The following is a 21397-nucleotide window of genomic DNA, read 5'->3' on the forward strand; positions in this document are numbered from 1 at the left end:
GGAAGGACCCCACCACAAGGGTGTATCGTACGCTGCCTTACCTTGCATTTCTGCCATAGACTGTTTTCAAGGGTTGACCCCGTGATCTCCTGGTCACATTAAAACAATCAGTATAAAAATACTCCCTCCGTCCCATTTTATGTGTCGCTATTTGACCGGGCACGGAGTTTAAGAAATAAGGGAAGGCTTGGTAAAGTTTACCAAATTATCCTTTATAAAAAAATGTGTCAATATTTTTTTTATAATTAAGTGGGCCCAATAAAAGTAAAAGGATAATTGTGCCTTTAAAATATTGTCAAATAAAAAAAGACGATATTTATTTTGAAAAGAATTAAAAAAAAATAATGACAAATAATTTAGTACGGAAGGAGTAACATATAGCACAGAACTCCACATCTGGTATAACATGTTTCTTTTGTTTTTTTTTCTGACCCATCATGTGGATGGGTAGAGGAGGCGAGGGGGCGGGGGGTGGGGTGGGAGTTGAAGGGGAATTTATTCTGATTTTTTTTGTTTTTTATGCACCAATAGTTTTCTTGGTGGGGGTGGGGTGAAGGGTATAAATACCATTTGAAATAATTGAATAATGTGAAAACAGCCTTCCACCATTTTCCAATAAGAATAAACGATTATATGTCCAAAACAAAACAATACAGCCTTCGTTCCTGGTTCCTACCCATTGAAAATTGACCAATTGGTCACAAAAATCTAGTCAGTCAACAATTAAAACTCATTTTCAGTATTTCCCATGTGAAAATTATTATTCCTTCCATTTTATTTTAGTTGATTCTCTTTCTAAAAATATTTATTTAAATTTAATTATTTCTTTGATAAAATCAATAAAATTTTATTATGTTTTTTTAATACTATCCTTAACATTAAATGACTAAATAAAATATATTTACTTAAATTTATATTTTTAACGTATAATTAATAAGATTAATTTAATAAAATAAACTTTCTAATTAGTATTTTCTTAATGGATATGTCAAGTTCATAGAACCAACTAATATGAAACGAAGGGAGTTTCAACAATAATAGCATATCCTCAATTTTCCGACCAGGAGGTAACTGATCAATGTGTGAAAACTGTTTCTTATAGTCACGCAAGATAAATAAAAAGGCTATTGCATGATGGTTGTGATCGGATCTCGATCAGATCCAAAGCAAAAACACAAGAATTCCCATGTGTACATCGTGTCCCAATAATCTATTGAATTTTCAAATCTATCCACGAAAACGACTTCCACTTCCTCCATTAATATCTCTCACCATTATAACACCCCTCTCTCTCCCTCCATGCATTTTACCTCTTTCTATTTATTATAAAAAGAAATTTCTTGAAACTAAATAAATAAATAAAAAAGTCACTCTCTCTTTTTCAGTTCCTCCAAAAACAATGGCTAAAACATCTTCTGCTCAAGATGGAAGCAATCCCCTTTTCTCTCCTTACAGCATGGGCAAATTCAATCTCTCTCACAGGTCTGTTATTTTATTTTTGCTTTATTTGAATCAAAAATTTTAATAACTCAATTGGTTAGTTACCTGAACATTCACGAGAGTTCAGGTATTTATATTTGGATCATATGATAAATCTCAAAAACAGTAAAAAGACTATTATTAACATAATAACATGGGAAAGTTCCAAAACAATAGCTTAAAATTTTTCTGACCTTTTCTTAACAAGAATCCAAAAGGATATTTCATAAATCTGAAAATAAAAGGCAACTTCCATTATAAGATCTTAATTTTTTTAATTTTACTAGTTTTGCTAATCTTTTTGGAGTCAATATCGAAAAAGGTGCATATAGTCTATTGGATCATATAATAACAAATTTCAAACTCTAAATGCAAAATTTTAGCATCTCTTTTCTGATCAAACTCAAATTAGGTATTTTATCTTATCGATAATCCTTTTGTAAATTCTTTCCTAATTTACATGTAAAATCTGTTTTTTCTTATTGGGGAAATGAGAGGGACTGGAAAAAAAACATGGAAGTTGAGTTTTTGGTGACTATTTTACACTTGAGAGGGGCTCGTATTTACTGTTGCGGAAGGATTTGCTTGAACGATAAAACGACATTCACTTTCAAAACTTAAGATTATGGATTGGACTCTCGAACGGAGCAAAGAGGCACGAGCTACTAGCGAGGAAATAAAAAAAGAAAAAACAACAAAAATTTTGATAGTTTGGAGTTTAATTTTAAAATTTTTTTGACATTCTATATAATTACTGAAAGTATAACTAGCTTTCGACAGTGGCGGAGCCAGCATATTCACTAAGTGATTCATATGAACTAACCATGCATATATCATATAATTTTTCGCCGAATGAGGTTCAAATGAACTTTCAGCAAATGGTAGCTCCGCTTCTTATTTTCAATATATTTAATGAAGATATATATTTTTTCTTTTGTAAGATTACATAATTAGCTTTTGATATTTTTTTTTTCAATTTCAAGTTTGTCGAGAGAGATAATTAATTTTTGATATATTTTTTTAATTTTGTAATTATCGAGATATATAATTAATTGAAATTTTTGTAATTATTTTGTAAGGGTTGAGATTTATGTAAATTTGATGAGTGCAGGTACATGTTTGCGTTATTTTTCCATTTGAAAAATTAATTACGATTGTTATTTGATACGTGGCAGGATAGTATTGGCTCCGATGACAAGGTGCAGAGCACTAAACAGTATTCCACAAGCAGCCTTGGGGAAGTATTATGCACAAAGAGCAACGAATGGTGGATTTCTCATCACTGAAGGCACGATGATTTCTCCCACTTCTGCTGGGTATGTTTTTGTAATTTTGATTATATTTTAGGGTCATTTTCGGTAAAATGACGTTCAATTATTTCTCCTCGTGGGGCCCGCGTTGCACTATATTAGAAAGTTTTAAAGATTAAATACGAATAAATTCTTGACGCGTGTACAATTATTAATTAATTTATTAGTGGAATTTTGTTGTCCGGTAGTGTCGGCTTAGTGATGATTCCAAGTTTATAAATTTTTGTAATAATTGTAAATTAATTTATAATAATAATTAAATTTATAACTAAACATGTATGGAATTATAATGAAATTTGTAAATTGTAATTACTGAGTTTTCAGAAATTCATACTTAAAGCTTTGAATTCGCACCTGATTATGTGATCGTATCTAATTAGACGTAGAATTTAATAAAGATAATTATTTTAAAATTGATGATTTATAACAAGTTATAAATATTTATGTAAATATAAATTATCTCACGATTAAAATGAAAAGTTAAAAATTAATTTATCTTTGATGAGGAAGTGTAATATTCTTTTGTGGCTAGGTACCTTAATCAAATATAATATTCTTGTGGCTAGATTGAAAAGGAAAATATATGCTATATAAATTGATGTGAATAGAGTAATTTTTATTTTTTTTAAATAATTATATATAATTCAATTTCATAAGTAGCCTGTAGCCTCTAAGAAGAGTAGATATATGCACACCTTTGTCCCTGTCCTTGTGGGCGTAGAAAATTTATTTTCGATAGACTCTCAACTCAAAAGAAGAGATTGACATACATTCTAAACGGTTAAAACATACTTGTATTGGGTGTTTACATTGAGCCAAGGAATGTAAATATATTTTATTTGTACGTTTTTTAACACTTAATCATGGTTAAATATTATGTATATTCATTTTAATTTGTAATTGTTTTGTTAGATGTAAAAACCAAATACAAATATGTAAGAACAAACTCTGCGTACACTTCTCCTTCTCCATATCCTAATTGTTTACACCGAATGAGATGCCGCAAGCAAAGATCATATAGCCTAATATAAGTTATGACCCTCTTTAGATCATTCTGTAATATTCCAGTGGTTGTCGCAAGATGTCATAGCTCCTGCAAAAGTAATAACAATCAAAGCCGTAGGTCCTTTTACTTTCTATTATATTAGTCAAGCACTAGCACCTACAACTAGTATAGTGTTATTGTTGTTAACTTGTTATTACATTACATGGTGGAATTTCAGGTTTCCACATGTGCCAGGGATATTCACAAAGGAGCAAGTAGAGGCATGGAAGAAAATAGTTGATGTAGTGCATGCAAAGGGATCTGTTATATTTTGTCAATTGTGGCATGTTGGTCGTGCTTCTCATGAAGGTAATAATACTCTTTGACCCTATGAGAGAAATTGTCTTATAGGCATCACAATGGTATGTTTAGACGCTTGTGGGAAGTAGAAAGTACTTGGTCAAACAGTCGAAGTGGGTGCAAGTTAGTTCAGACACCACAATTGTTATTAAAAAGATATTGTCTAGATGCATTGGCGGGAGTTGGAAGATACTCTGTGAAATTATCCAAGTGTGTGCAAGCTAGTCCAAATGTCACTTTATAAAGAAAAATATTGTCTAGATGCATTGGTGAGAGCACTGAGAGGTTGATGGCATTAAGACTGTCTATTCAGTGAAATAGTAGAGGTGAATCTGATTCGGACATCATGGTTATAAAGAAAAATACTGTCTAAATGTATTGGTAGGAGGCACAAAATACTTGATGAAATAATCAAAGGTATGCGCAAGCTAGTTTAGACACCACCTCGATAGAAAAGATATTGTCTACATGCATTGGTGGTTGGTCGAAGGTACTCCATGAAATAGTCGAGGTATAACAAGCTAGTCCAAAAACCACCTTAATAAAGAAAAATATTGTCGTGATGCATTGATGGGAGGTATATGTACTCGGTAAAATAGTCAGGTATATGCAAGCTAGCCCAGACACCAATAATCTTTCAGAGGTGGTGCAGGCAAAGCCTGTTGCTAAAGCACATGCTTCCTCCCTCATTTCATTCTGCTTTTCCATCAAGTTCCTTTTTTTCCCTAAGACCAACTTTTGTAACTATTCCCTCATTAGGAGAATGCAATACTGCATGTTCATTTCTCTCTTTTTCTCCACTTCTCTTTCACAGTTCATACAAAGAAGTTAATAATTTCAAACTATGTTACTCGGACTCTTCAAAAATGTGGTTGCACCTAGTTGGAATCCTCCAAAAGTAAACACCCGTCGACATTTTTAAGAATTCGAGCATAACATAGGTTTTGGATGAGTGATCTAACTAAGCTCATGTTTGTCACTTCATTAGTGTATCAACCTGATGGAGCTGCACCAATATCATCCACTGAGAAGCCAATATCAAAGAGGTGGAGAATACTAATGCCTGATGGAACTCATGGGATTTATCCAAAACCAAGAGCAATAGGAACCTATGAGATCTCACAAGTGGTTGAAGATTATCGCAGGGCGGCATTAAACGCTATTGAAGCAGGTTAGCTCATTCATTCTGTATGATAATCATGTACTCTCAGACATTTCATTTTGGAATCCTGTGACATCTTCTTCTTTTTTCATATGCAAGTATACAAGCTCATACCGTCGTGTTCTTTCTTTTCCCTATTTTTTGGTTCATTTTGCTGCATTAGTATAAAGTCTAAACACCTGGAAATTCATATATTTACAGGTTTTGATGGTATTGAAATCCATGGAGCTCATGGTTACTTGATTGACCAATTCTTGAAAGATGGGATCAACGACCGGACAGATGAGTATGGTGGATCACTAGCCAACCGGTGCAAATTCATGATGCAGGTGGTTCAAGCAGTTGTTACAGCAATAGGTGCTGATCGCGTAGGTGTGAGGATGTCACCAGCAATAGATCATCTTGATGCCATGGAATCGAATCCACTCAGCCTAGGCTTAGCAGTTGTCGAAAGACTAAACAAGATCCAAATCCATTTTGGATCCAAACTGGCCTATCTTCATGTAACTCAGCCAAGATATGTGGCCTATGGGCAAACCGAAGCAGGAAGACTTGGAAGCGAAGAGGAGGAGGCGCGTTTGATGAGGACTTTGAGAAACACCTATCAAGGGACATTCATTTGCAGTGGTGGATACACTAGGGAGCTAGGAATTGAGGCTGTGGCACAAGGTGATGCTGATCTTGTGTCATATGGCCGTCTTTTCATCTCTAATCCTGATTTGGTTATGCGATTCAAGCTTAATGCACCTCTAACTAAGTATAATAGGAAGACATTCTATACTCAAGATCCAATTGTGGGATACACAGATTACCCTTTCTTTCAAGGAAATGGAAACCAAGTACCTTTATCGCGTCTATGAGAAGAGCAGTAGTATTTTGTATGAACTATGAAGCCTGATTTTGTTGGGCACTTTATTACTTGGTAAATAATGTATTCTTAAGCTGTATATGCATCAATGTGAGGTTTTGCTCTTTTAGAGCCAAGTGCCAGCCAAGCTTCCTCAAGTCGGCTATAAGAGTCGTTATGGAATAGCCTTTTAGTCGGCTTTCTTGTTCTTAAGGACTTTCTGCCGATGAAGGTGAATTTTTCAGAGAAATTTGTACTATTAAAACAATAGGTTTGACCACTGATGAGAATGCTGTAAAATTACCGTTCTTGTTAAGCATTGGAGTATTGCTCTTATCTTCTTTAGTTCTTTTATCCCTTGTTACTTTTATAGTCTGTTTATTGTTTTCCTTCGCAGTTGCCATGTTTTTTCGCTGTACTTTAATAATTATTTGAATTTGTTACACTTGAGCCGATGGTCTTTCTGAAACACCCTCTCTACCTCCATGAGATAGTGGTAAAATTTGCGAGCCCTCCGTTGGCCGCACTTTTGAAACTACACTAGGTATATTGTTTCCCTGAAAGAGATGCTCAATGTCTTTTGAGGCTTGAAAGAATAATACTCCTCCATTCTAAAATAATTGAATTGTTGGGGTATAATACACTCGAAAAATATATTTTAAGACATAAAGTGTAGGTTACTTTTCACTATTATCCTTTTAATTGTTCTTAAATTACTCTCCTAGATAAATTGAATTACTTAAAAACCTCGTTAAATGAAAGGATAAATTGGAAGAAATTTCCAACATGTATCTTGAAAAATAATAATTAATTTATTTTGGACATTGAAAAATAACTCAATAATTTATTTATTTTGGAATGAAGGAAGTACATTTTTTGTCTATTGGAAACAACCTCTCTACTTTTTCGGAAGTAGCGGTATGGATTGCGTACATTTTACCCTCCCTAAACCCCACTTGGATTACAGTGAGTTTGTTATTGTTGTTATATCATTTTACCTTTTCTTCTTCTACATAGATACATTGTTGAAAAAATTTAGTGGAAGGTAACAAAAATATCTTTAAATTAAAAATGATGACAACTTTGACCAACTAAGGTCAAAGCTTTACTTAAATTTTGATTAAGTTAATTGGGGTGTAAAGTACAGTTTTTCAACTCCAAATTTCAAATTTTAGAACTTCCCTCATTTTCTTATCTTTTCAATCTTTTTTTTCTTTCCTTCTCTCTCCAAATTTTTTTCTTCTCATCTTCTACTTCTTATTTTTCTCTCTCTCTAGATTTTTCTCTTCCTCCGTCTTCTCTCTTCTTTTTCTTTCTCTTTTCATTTTGTTCTTTTTTTTTTAATCTTCATGGATTATTTTTTTTTTTAAATGAGAACTTTGAAAAGAAAATTTTTGATTTTTTTAAAAAAATGAATGAAGAAATAATTCAGAAAATTCAGCAACTACCATAGTTGCTACAACAATTATGGCAATTGCTGCAGCAACTACTATTAATTTGTGCAACAACTACTATTAGTTGTTCTGTTACAACAATTATTATAGTTGTTGTAGCAACTATCGAACTTGCTGCAGCAATTGTCTAAGTTGTTGTAGCAACTTCGACTGTTGTTGCAGCAACTTCGACTGTTGTTGCATACAACTTCGATATTTACTTAATTTCTAGAAAAAAAATATGGTTGGAGGAGGACCTACGAAAAAATGATATTTATGATAAAAGGGGAGGTGGCGGTTCTAGTGGTGATGCCAAAGAAGAAGATGACATTTGTTGTGGTGTTGATTGTGATGGTGGTGGAGGAGAAAGAATAAAAATAGGCGATAGTTGTATAGAGTGAGAAAATGATGGTGGATCTGGACGAGGTGACAATGGTAGTGATAGTGATAGTGGAGGAAGAGGAAGTGGCGGCGGCGACAGCGAAAACAACAAAAAGGGTGTGGAGGAGGAGTGATGGTGATGGTGAAGAAGATGACATTTGTTGTGGTGTTGATTGTGATGGTGGTGGAGGAGAAAGAATAAAAATAGGCGATAGTTGTATAGAGTGAGAAAATGATGGTGGATCTGGACGAGGTGGCAATGGTAGTGATAGTGATAGTGGAGGAAGAGGAAGTGGCGGCGGCGACAGCGAAAACAACAAAAAGGGTGTGGAGGAGGAGTGATGGTGATGGTGTAGGAATCTTTAGAGACCATCTGAGCAATAACATGGATAGATTAACGAAACTCCACATTTGTCACGTTACTCTGAGGGACCTGAGGAGCGGTAGGAGGAATAAGAGGAACTCCACCACAATAGGGAATGTAAATAATAAAACTTCATGGTTTTAAAATTAATATCATTAACACTAATCTTAAAATTATCACCTCTACTCAATATTAAATACCCGTGTCACTCTTTTTTAGTTTTGAAACTTTTTTGTCACCCTTAATTAATTTGTCGTACATTGTTTCTCTTAAGAATAATACATAAATTACCCTCTAAACTTATCTCCAAAAATCACATATACACCTTAAGCTTTTGCGGGTGTCACCTTTATCCCCTATTTATGCTCTGAGTGATACTAAAACCCCTAAAAAATGTCGCAACTAAGGACTCGTTTGGTAGACTGCTAGTACAATGTTTGGTTGCTCAATTTAAATTTACTCCCACCTAATACATGGATAGCTAATGCACCATAGAGTGTATTATCTTATACCTAAGAAACCAGAGAAAATTGAAGGAAAGGTGTCTTTTACGTTTTGAATGAAGGATTGGTGACATTGACTAATTTAAAGGGTCAAACATAATAAAAAACTTGATTAGGTTAATTGTGGACTTGATTAATATTTTCTAAACTTTTTAAGCTTTTCAAAAATACAAATTAACCCACACCCACAAAACTTCCCTTCCTCTGTAAATCAATCTCTCTCTCTTCTCTCTTTCTCTCGATAGTTTCTCTCTCTAACTTCTCCCAACCAACAACTTTTCAAATTTCTCCCTTCAATCTTGTGCAACGTCAACCTCTGGCAACAAATAATTTTGAGTTCTTGCCCGTTCCTTTTTTACTTTCAACCGTCAGTCGACGTGACAACATTCTCCGGCGACAACAACTTCGAGTTCTTCATCGTTTCTTTTCAATTTTCACATGTAAAAAATTAGGGCTTTTAAGTTATGACGAAAATGAGGAACTTGATTTGTTGGTGTTTGTTACTTTTTTATGTTTTTTGTTATTTTTTTAATATTTGTTATTTTTTAGTTGAATTTCTCATCTGGATGTATCTACTGCTGCTGTTTTTTTAATAATGGATAAAACATGTAACGTAAATCCAACATATGAGTATTTGTTGCAACATATATGACTAATCTCTTGCACAGATTAGTAATCTGTTGCAACATATATTACTAATATGTTGCGCAGATTAATAATCTGCTGCAACATATATGACTAATCTGTTGCAACATATATGACTAATTTGTTGCAATAAATGAGCAATCTGTTGCAACATATATGACTAATTTGTTACAACAAATGAGTAATCTGTTGCAACATATATGACTAATCTGTTGCAACAGATTACTCATCTGTTGGATTCGTTTTATAGTGTTGTAATATGAATCCAATATATGGGTCATCTGTTGCAACAGATTAGTCATATATTGCAACAAATTACTCACTTGTTGCAATAGATGACTCATATGTTAGATTCATGTTGCAGGTTCTATTCATTATAGCAGTAGCAGATACACCAAATAAGAAATTCAACAAAAATTATAATTTTACTTACAAAATAAGCTATGAAGTAATGTCCAAGTGATATACGAATAAAATTTGACCTAAAATATTTTTAAAAATTTTCAACAGGGGCACAACGAATAAGTAAAACACATGAAAAATTTCATGAAACAAGTAAAAAAAGACCAAAATAATATACCATACATCAAATGCAAAAGGATCAAGGGGACAAACATTTGAGTTCTCCTAAAAACGTTTAAGTTCTCTAATATTTTAATTGCTTTCTAATAATTGACCTATCTGTTACAACAGATTTTCTATCTGTTTGATAATTTCCAACAGATGAATCATCTGATGCAACATGCTAGTCATCTGTTGATTCAAATTAAGCAATTATTAGTAATAACTAAATTGATTTAGCTAAAATTAAAGACGTCTGCACGACAAAGGGACAAACATTTGTGTTCTCCTAAAAATATTTGAGTTTCCTAGTATTTTAATTATTTTCCAATAGATTATCTATTTGTTGCAACAAGTTAGTCATCTATTGCAATAGATGTTTATAACATGTTAGTCATTTGTTTATTCAACTTAAGCAATTATTAATAATAACTAAATTAATTTAATTAAAATTGAAGACAAGTCTTTAATACAAGACCTTAGACAAGGGGATAAATGTTTGAGTTCTCCTAAAAACATTTGAGCTTTAGTATTTTAAATTATTTTTCAACATATATCGAACTTGGAACCAAAATGAGCCACGGAATTGAAAAAGTGACCAAAATAGGCCACCTATTTAAAAAGTTACCAAAATAGGCTAAACATAATAATTTATTACGTTTTCTACTTTTTTCTTAACGGTCAACTAACGGAGTTGACTTTTACTAAAACAGAAGAATTTCTTACGTTTTATATTTTTTTTGTAAAACGTACGAATTTCTTACATTTTACACGATAATCGAGGAAAAAATACAATGAATTGTCAAATCAATTAAAAAGGCACTAAAAAAAAGAGTTGTTCAACGTAACAAAAAGTTACGTTCCTAACCTTTTTATAGCAGTGGTCTCCTACCCACAATTCCTTTTTTCACAAATGTCCCACCACTTTTACTTTTTCCTCTTTTTACATATGATAATTATGAATTTTTTTATTAGTTAAATTTATTTATATTTTACATGTAGTTCAAAGAATTTATTTTTTCTAATAAATTTTTACGTTTTACATAAAAAAAATTTTAAAAAAGAAGTATCAATTACCTCATTAACTTAACAATTTTCTTATATTTATTCTGTATAAAAAAAAATAATGACTTCTATCCTTAATTATCCGATTTCTCTTTAAAAAAATTATACTTTTGAGTTTTCCTCTACTCCAAAATAGTGAAATGTTGAATTATCGTCGATCAAATATGCTACTATATACAAGAATTATATTTTTGTTGGAGTGTTCTTGAAAAAATATATTTTCTTATATTAATTTAGGAGTGTTCCTAAATTAAATTGTGATTTTTTACACCATTAATTATAATATGAAGCGTATTTGTGCATGTGAGTCTCCTCAATATCCTAATCGAAACACTAATCGAAAACTACGATGAATCACTATCCGAAAAAATTAATTTCATATTTCTAACACACCAAAAAAATATAATTCTTGTATATAGCAGCATATTTGATCAATGATAATTCAACATTTAACTATTTTGGAGTAGAGGAAACTCAAAAGTATAATTTTTTTTAGAGAGAAATCGAATAACTAAGGATAGAAATGATTATATTTTGATATAGAATAAATATAAGAAAATTGCTAAGTTAATGAGGTAATTGATACTTCTATTTTTTAAATTTTTTATGTAAAACGTAAAAATTTATTACATAGAGGAAAAAATAAATTATTTGAACTACATGTAAAATATAAATAAATTTAACTAATAAAAAAATTCATAATTATCATATGTAAAAAGAGGAAAAAGTAGAAGCAATGGGACATTTGTGGAAAAAGGAATTGTGAGTGGGGGACCACTGCTATAAAAAAGTTAAGAACGTAACTTTTTGTTATGTTGAACAACTCGTTTTTTAGTATCCTTTTAATTGATTTGATAATTCACTGCATTTTTTCCTCGGTCATCGTGTAAAATGTATGGAATTCTTACGTTATATATTTTTTTTATAAAACGTAAGAATTTCTTACGTTTTACAAAAAAAATGTAAAACGTAAGAAATTCTTACGTTTTTGTAAAAGTCAACTCCGTTAGTTGACCGTTAAGAAAAAATAGAAAACGTAATAAATTATTACGTTTAGCCTATTTTGGTAACTTTTTAAATAGGTGACCTATTTTGGTCACTTTTTAAATTCTTTGGCTCATTTTGGTTCTGAGTTCACATATATATTGTCTATTTAATAATTTCCAATAGATGAGTTATATGTTGCAACAATTTAGTCATTTGTTGCAACAGATATCTATATTTTTTGGATAATTTTCAATAGATGAGTTAGCTATTGCAACAGGTTAGTCATTTGTTGCAACAGATTAAATCAACAAATGTCTTTAATTGTTTGGTCTTTTCCAATAGATTACTCATCTATTGCAACGTGTTAATTGAAATCATAATTGAACTTATCAATTCATCTTTAATTTTAGTTAAATCAATGTTGTTATTACTAATAATGTCTTAATTTGAATCATTACAAATAAAATTGGTCAATTAACACTTTACTCAAGACGAATACACTTAGATGATCATGTAATTACTATTTGATTAATTGAAATCGTAATTAAATTATCAATTCATCTTTAATTTTAGTTAAATCAATTTAATAATTACTAATAATTAATTAATTTTAATTATTTCAAATCAGATTGGTCAATTGATCATTCTACTTAAGACGAAACACTAAGTTGATCATGTAATTACTTCAAAATTAATTGAAATTGTAAGTGAACTTATTAATTCATCTTTAATTTTAGTTAAATTAATATAGTTATTTCTAATTATGTCTTGGTTTGAATCATTTCAAATAAAATTGGTCAATTGATCACTTTACTCAGGACGAACACACTTAGTTGCTCGTGTAATTACCATGAGATTAATTGAAACAGTAATGAACTTATTAATACTAGTTAAATCAATTTAGTTATTACTAATATAATGACTTAATATGAATCAATAGATGACTAAGATGTTGCAAAAGATGAGTAGTATGTTGAAAATGACCAAACAGATAAAGACATCTGTTGCAACAGATTAGTCACCTATTGCAACAGATTAGTAATGTGTTGGAAATAACAAACAGATAAAGTCATATGTTGCAACAGATTGGTCATCTGTTGAAAATTACCAACAGATAAAGAAATTTGTGACAATAGATGACTAATCTATTGCAACATATGTGTATATCTGTTTGATAATTTTCAACAAATGACTCATCTGTTGCAATAGGTTATACACTTAAATGATCATGTAATTACTATGAGATTAATTAAAATTGTAATTATTAAATCAATTTGGCCATTACTAATAATGAATTAATTTGAATCATTTCAAATAAAATTAGTCAATTGATCACTCTACTCTGAACGAACACACTAAGATGATCGTGTAATTAATATAAGAATAATTGAAATCGTAATTGAACTTGTCAATTCATCTTTAATTTTAGTTATAGTAATGTAATTATTACTAATAATATCTTAATTTGAATCATTTCAAATAAAATTGGTCTATTAACACTTTACTCAAGATGAATACACTTTGATGATCATGTAATTACTATGATATTAATTGAAATCGTAATTAAAATTATCAATTCATATTTAATTTTAGTTAAATTAATTTAATTATTACTTATAATTGCTTGATTTTAATTATTTCAAATAAAATTGGTCAATTAATCATTTTACTTAAGACGAAACACTTAGTTGATCATGTAATTACTATAAAATTAATTGAAATTGTAAGTCAACTTACTAATTCATCTTTAATTTTAGTTAAATAAATATAGTTATTTCTAATTATGGTTTGATTTCAATCATTTCAAATAAAATTGGTCAATTGATTACTCTACTCAGGACGAACACACTTAGTTGATAGTGTAATTACCATGAGATTAATTGAAACTGTAATTAAACTTATTAATTCATATTTAATTTTAGTTAAATAAATTTAGTTATTACTAATACAATGGCTTAATATGAATCAATAGATGACTAACATGTTGTAAAAGATGAGCAATCTGTTGAAAATGACTAAACAGATAAAGACATCTATTGGAAATGACCAAACAGATAAAGACATCTGTTAGAAATGACCAAAAAAATATAGACATATGTTGCAACAGATGACTAATCTGTTGCAATAAATGATTCGTCTATTGAAAATTATCAAACAAATATAGACATCTGTTGCAATAGATGACTAAGTTGTTGCAACAGATGACTCATCTATTGAAAATTATCAAACATATAGGATATATGCTGGAAAATAATTTAAAATACTAAAGCTTAGATGTTTTTAAGAGAACTCAAATGTTTGTCCCCTTGTCTAAGGTATTGTCTTTAATTTTAGTTAAATCAATTTAGTTATTACTAATAATTGCTTAATTTGAATCATTTTAAATAAAATTTTTATCAATTGATCATTCTATTAAGGAAAAATACATTAATTGAAATTCTAAGTGGACTTATCAATTCATCTTTAATTTAGTCAAAATCAATTTATTTATTACTAATAATGACTTAATTTGAATCATTTGAAATAAAATAGGTCGATTGATCACTCTCCTCGAGACGAATACACATAGTTGATCATGTAATTACTATGAGATTAATTGAAATTGTAATTGAACTTATCAATTCATCTTTAATTTTAGTTATATCAATTTAATTATTATGAATAACGGCTCAATTTGATTCATTTCAAATAAAATTGGTCAATTGATCACTCTAATCATGACGAATACACTTAGTTGATAATTTAATTACTATGAGATTAATTGAAATTGTAAGTTTATCTTTAATTTTAGTTAAATCAATTTAGTTATTACTAATAATATCTTAATTTGAATTATTTCAAATAAAATTGGTCGACTGGTCACTCTACTCGGGACGAATACACTTAGTTAATCAGGTAATTACGATGAGATTAATTGAAATTGTAAGTGAACTCATTAATTCATGTTTAATTTTAGTTAAATCAACATAGGCTTAATGTGAATCATTTAAAATAATATTGGTCAATTAATTATTCTACTAAGGATGAAACACTTAATTGATCATTTAATTAATGAGATTAATTGAAATCGTAATTGAACTTACTAATTCATCTTTAATTTTAGTTAAATCAATGTATTTATTTCTAATAATGGTTTAATTTGAATTATTTCACATAAAATTTGTCAATTAATCATTCTACTCAGTACGAAACACTTAATTGATCATGTAATTACTATGAAATTAATTGAAATCGTAATTGAACTTACTAATTCATCTTTAGTTTTAGTTAAATCAATATAGCTATTTCTAATGATGACTTAGTTTGAATCATTTCAAATAAAATTGATCAATTGATCACTCTACTCAAGACGAACATACTTAGTTGATCGTGTAATTACCATGAGATTAATTGAAACTATAATTAAACTTATTAATTTATATTTTATTTTAGTAATCAATTTATTTATTACTAATCATGACTTAATGTGAATCAATAGACGACTAACATGTTACAACAGATGAGTAATCAGTTGGAAATGACCAAACAAATAAAAACATCTGTTGAAAATGACCAAACAGATATAGACATCTGTTGCAACAAATGATTCACTTGTTGCAACAACTAATTCATCTATTGAAAATTATCAAACAGATATAAACATCTGTTGCAACAGATGACTAAGTTGTTGCAACATATGACTCATCTGTTGGAAATTACTAAATAGACAAAATATGTGTTGAAAAGCAATTTAAAATACTAAAGCTCAAATGTTTTTTAGGAGAACTCAAACGTTTTTCCCCTTGTCAAAGGTCTTGTCTTCAATTTTAGTTAAATCAATTTAATTATTATTAAAATTGCTTAATTTGAATCAACAAATGACTAACCTGTTATAAGCTTTAATTGCAACAGATGACTAACTTGTTGCAACAAATAGGTGATTTGTTGGAAAATAATTAAAATACTAGGGAACTCAAATGTTTGTCCCATTGTCTTAAAGACTTGTCTTTAATTTTAACTAAATCAATTTATTTATTACTAATAATTGCTTAATTTGAATCAACAGATGACTAACATGTTGCAACAGATGATTCATCTGTTGAAAATTATCAAACAAATAAAAAATCTGTTATAATAGATGGGTTATCCATTAGAAAGCAATTAAAATACTAGGGAACTTAAATGTTTTTAGGAGAACTCAAACGTTTATCCCCTCGATCCTTTTGTATTTGATGTATGATACACTATTTTTATCTTCTTTACCTGTGTCATAAAATTTTTCATGTGTTTCATTTATTCGTTGTGCCCTTGTTGAAATTTTTGGAATTTTTTTAGTTCAAATTTTGTTCGTATATCACTTGGACATTATTTCATAGGTGATTTTGTAAGTATAATTATGATTTTTGTTGAATTTTTTATTTGGTATATTTGTTACTGCTACAATGGATAGAACCTGCAATATGAATTCAATATATGAGTCATTTATTACAATAAGTGAGTAATCTATTGCAACATATGAATAATCTGTTGCAACAAATGACCCATATATTGGATTCATGTTACAACACTATAATACAAATCCAACAGATGAGTAATCCGTTGCAACAGATTAGTCATATATGTTGTAACAGATTACTCATATATTGCAACAAATTAGTTAATATGTTGCAATAGATTAGTCAATATGTTGTAACAGATTACTCATCTATGCAACAGATTACTCATCTGTTGGATTCACGTTACATGTTTTATCTACTGTTGAAAAAACAGCAGTAGCAGATACACCCAGATGAGAAATTCAATTAAAAATTATAATTTTACTTACTAAAATCACCTATAAGTAATTTCCAAGTGGTATATGAATAAAATTTGACCTAAAAATTTTTGATCAAGTAGCAATAGTAGCGGTAACAATAATGTTCAACAACAACAAGATGATGATGATGAACAAGAAGAGATGATAATGAAGAACAAGATAATGATAATGAAGAAGAAGATGATGATGAATAAAGCAACAACAATAATGAACAACAAAAATTATGAAGAGAGAGAAAACTCCAATAAATGAGAAGAGAGAGAAACGCGCCCTTTTTTTCCCTCCATTTCTAGTTATATTTGATTTTATATTGGATAAAAGTATAAATTAAAAAACTAGTGAGTTATTTTCAAACTTTTCTTACTTTCTTAATTCTTAATAAAGTAATTGTCACCTCCACTCAATTATTAAGACTTGTGTCACCCACACTTCATTTTAAAATTCTTTTGTCACCTGTGGTCCAAACCCCCAAGAAACCATGAGATTACTTATCCATGGCTTAATAATACATGAATAAGAGAATTAAATGACTTAGCTATCCCTCAATTCTTTTTATTAAACTTTCCTTTTAGTTCCATTTTAAATCTAATCACTACAAATTTGGTTGTTATATTACATTTAATTTGCCATCCTCTTTTTACTTTGTGTATGCGAATCAAGTGCTTAAATATCATTTCGTCCCTTATGTTGGTTGATAGGTTCGAATGTGAACTACATTCATGCTATTTTGTAATTTTCAATTTACAGACGGATTAATTTAAATACAAAAGATTATTGTCAAATAAATATACAATTTTAAAATCTAAAACTATATTATCAACCGTCTGTGATGTTCTTACATAATGTGTTTTACATTTTTTAAAAATTATTTCTGTATAATATGACAATTATTTATTGTTTTAAATTTTTCTTGATCAAATAGACTCAATTTTTTTTTTAAAAAATAAATGATCAACTAATCGGAGTGAGAATTATTATTCATATTTTAGCTTTTCTATAAGATCGCGCAGAGTGAGTAGTTTGACTAGTTAAATAAAGTATAAAATTCTATAAAAATTTAAGGGTATAATTATAAAGAAAATTTTGTATAATCTTAAACTACAATACATGATATATCTAGTTTTTAATATAATGAACCAAACGCTTGATAAAAAATAATCCCTACATTACTAATTTCTGCATTGCTAATTTCAGTATTATTAATATATGGATAACTTTTCTTTGTACCAAACCACCCCTAAATGATAGAATGAACAAAAAGAAGAAGAAAAAAGAAGGTAACAATGCAAACATTGAATGATAATATGAGCAATTTACTAATATAAAATAGAACATTAAAAATTGGAGTCAATAGTTTTCTTTTAATCAAGATTGCCTTAAGGGTTGCAACTTAAATGTTGTAAAGTAACCTTAATTATAAATCCAAAACTCTTTCGTTTAGAAAGGATTAGTCAAATATCAAATAGATTCATCAAAATTCTTTATTTTTTTTTTAAAAGGAAGTAAAAACAACTATTATAATGTTTTGCACTTCCTTCATGTAAAAAGGAATAAAAAAAATTCAAATATAATAACGAAGGGAATTAGGGCAAGCCACTTTACAACCATCAAGATGGAGCCGCCGTTACAAGATTCATCTAAACTCATGGGCAAAATATAAATTTACTTATAAAAAAATTAATAAAATTGCAATAAATAGTAGACAAATTTATAACTTTAAAAATTACTAATAATTTTAATGAAAAATATAATTAAATCCTGAATTCACATCTAAACAAAACTAATGCATAAAATAAGGGGAAAAGGGTCAAATTTACCCTTCTACTTAAGTTTAATAGCTAAGTTTAATAGCTAAGTTTACCCTCCATTATACTATCAGATCATATTTGCCCTTGCCGTTAGAAAAGTATTCATTTGTGCCCTTTAATTAAACGGAATGAACCCAAATTATAATATATTATCAATTTTTAAAGATAAAACCCATAGAGGAGAGAAAGAGACGATGCCATTGCTGATCGTAATCCTTTGGTTCAAGAAAGAGACGACGCCATTGCTGCTCTTCGATTGCAGGACATCTCTACAAATGACAACAAATTATAACCAATTGAAAATACATAGAACCATAGCTGAAGCTGCTCACGGTTCAATGAAAGATCCCGCAACTGGATACTTGAAAGACACAGATACTTCTGAAGTAAAGGTTTCTAAAATGGTCAGACGACCAAAAGAGAGCAGACACAATAAGCAAGCCAAGATTCCAAGAGTGGGCAAAAATGATGCGAAAAGTTTAAATATGTAGGTTATTGCTACAACATCAGATGATTAGGAAAATCTGCTTGAGATGGATAGTGATAAGGAAATTGATACACAACTCACATCATGGAAAGATAATTTGCGGTTAAACCAAATCAATTTTGATGAGTCTTCCATGCCAGTGCCAGTTTACTCTTATACAGGGACTCCAAAACCATGCTATAAATAAGGTCATAGTGGGTGGCAGTCAGCCTGCTGCACAACTACCATATCTATATATCCATTACCTCAAATTTCAAACAAACACTATTCCCCGGTGGGTGGCCGAAAGATGAGTGGTGGTGCCTTCAGTAAATTACTTAATTGTCTTACTGCTCAAGATTATGACCTGTCTATTCCACTTGATCTGAAGGATTCAAATTAATGGGCTAAGAATGGTACAATCCGATACAGAACATTGAAATAGCTTCCATGTGCATGTTGAATTGGAACCTCACGATAGGAAATGGGTTTTATATTTAAAAATTGGTTCCACTTGATCTGAAAGATTCAGATCAATGGGCTAAGCATGGCACAATCCGATACAGAACATTGAAATAGCTTCCATATGCACGTTGAATTGGAACCTTATGATAGGAAATGAGTTTTATATTTAAAAATTGATATTTTATTGTAATTTGGATTATTATGTTAAATTAAAAGGCACAGGCGAATACTTTGCTAACGGCAAGGGCAAATATGACCTGATAGCATGAAGGAGGGTAAACTTAGTTATTAAACTTAAGTAGAGGGGTAAATTTGACCCTTTTCCCTAAAATAAAAGCAAATTAAACTAAGCTCTAAAACCGATAACTATATGATACTAGGGGGTTTGGGTTGTAGGTGACATAAGAGTTTTAAAATGAGGTATAGGTGACACAAGTCTTAATTATTAGGTGGAGGTAACAATTACTTTATTATGGATTAAAAAAGTTGGGATGAAAATAACCCACAAGTTTATAAATTTATACTTTGATCCAAATATTAGCCTATACAACAGAAAACGAAGGAAAAAAGATGCCTTTTTCTCTCTTCTCACCCATGGTTGTTTTCTCTCTCTTAGCAATTTTTGTTGTTCATTATTGCTGTTGCTTCATTTATCATATTATACTTCATTATCATCTTCATCTTGTTGACCATTTGCTGTTGTTGTTGTTACTGCTACTGTTGCTATTTGACCAATTTCTTAGGTCAAATTTTATTTCGAACATCACTTTCCACTTTGGTATTACTTCATAGGAGACCTTCGTAAGTCAAATTATAATTTTTAGTTGAATTTGTCATCTGGATAACTGCTATTGTGTTGTTGTTTTCCAACAATGGATAGAACTGAATCATGAATCCAACATAAGATCCATCTGTTTAAACAGATAAATCATTTGTTGTAACAGACGAGAAATCTATTTCAACGAAAGATTGATATGTTGGATTCATGTTTAAACAGAAGGGTCATCTGTAGCAATATTTGATATATCTTTTACAATAGATTAGTTATCGTGCGGCATGATAAATATCTGTTTTAACAGATTAGTAACCTGTTGCAACATAACCTGAACATGATTCCAACAGATGTGTTATATGTTGCAACAAGGTAAATATCTATTACAATAGATTACTAACCTATTACAATAGGTAAGTTATCTGTCGCAATAGATTAATTATCTGTTGCAACATATCACTCTTCTATTGGAATCAGCTTCAAAGGTGATTTAGTACTGTAACACGAATCCCAACAGGCGCTTTATTTGTTGCAACAGATATTCAGGAGCATAACATGAATCCCAACAGATAAGTAATCTGTTACGACTGATCACTTACCTGTTGCAACAGATAACACATCTGTTGGGATTCATTCATGGCACTATAAAATCACTATCAACCTTTTTTAACAAATGACTTTATTTAGGTACCACTAATGGAAGGATCAATAACAATAGGGGTGGATTGTGACGGTCAATGGGTCAAGAAGAGCAATTGATATGTATGGCATTATATGGCATTAGAAGGAGGGTGAAATACTAGAGATGATAGCTATCACAGTCCAAAGTGATGTTTCATATGATGATTTTGTGAACTTAATCATCAGCTTTTGTGAACTGAATTGTCAATCGGAAGAACTCACCATCAGCTACATGCGTAACTCCTTTGAAAATCATAGGGTACTTCCTTTCAAGATAACCGATCAGGTTCAGTTGCGTGCTTATCTAAGTGATTCAACCAGGCTGGTG

At 30.2% G+C, this 21397-nt stretch overlaps 1 protein-coding gene and 1 pseudogene across 1 annotated transcript; both read left to right on the forward strand.

Annotated features, from left to right (window-relative positions):
* Positions 1-1047: 1047 nt before the first annotated feature.
* LOC107877738 (12-oxophytodienoate reductase 3) lies at positions 1048-6459 on the forward strand. Its single transcript, XM_016724446.2, has 5 exons — positions 1048-1482; positions 2655-2795; positions 4013-4143; positions 5123-5305; positions 5498-6459. Exons 1-5 carry the CDS (start codon positions 1400-1402, stop codon positions 6154-6156), a joined length of 1197 nt encoding a protein of 398 aa, XP_016579932.1. The 5' UTR covers positions 1048-1399; the 3' UTR covers positions 6157-6459.
* A 1733-nt stretch (positions 6460-8192) lies between these two features.
* Positions 8193-19596, forward strand: LOC107876392 (annotated as a pseudogene).
* Positions 19597-21397: the final 1801 nt, after the last annotated feature.

Source organism: Capsicum annuum, chromosome 7 (genome assembly GCF_002878395.1).
Source record: "Capsicum annuum cultivar UCD-10X-F1 chromosome 7, UCD10Xv1.1, whole genome shotgun sequence".
In the NCBI taxonomy this organism is placed as follows: Eukaryota; Viridiplantae; Streptophyta; class Magnoliopsida; order Solanales; family Solanaceae; genus Capsicum; species Capsicum annuum.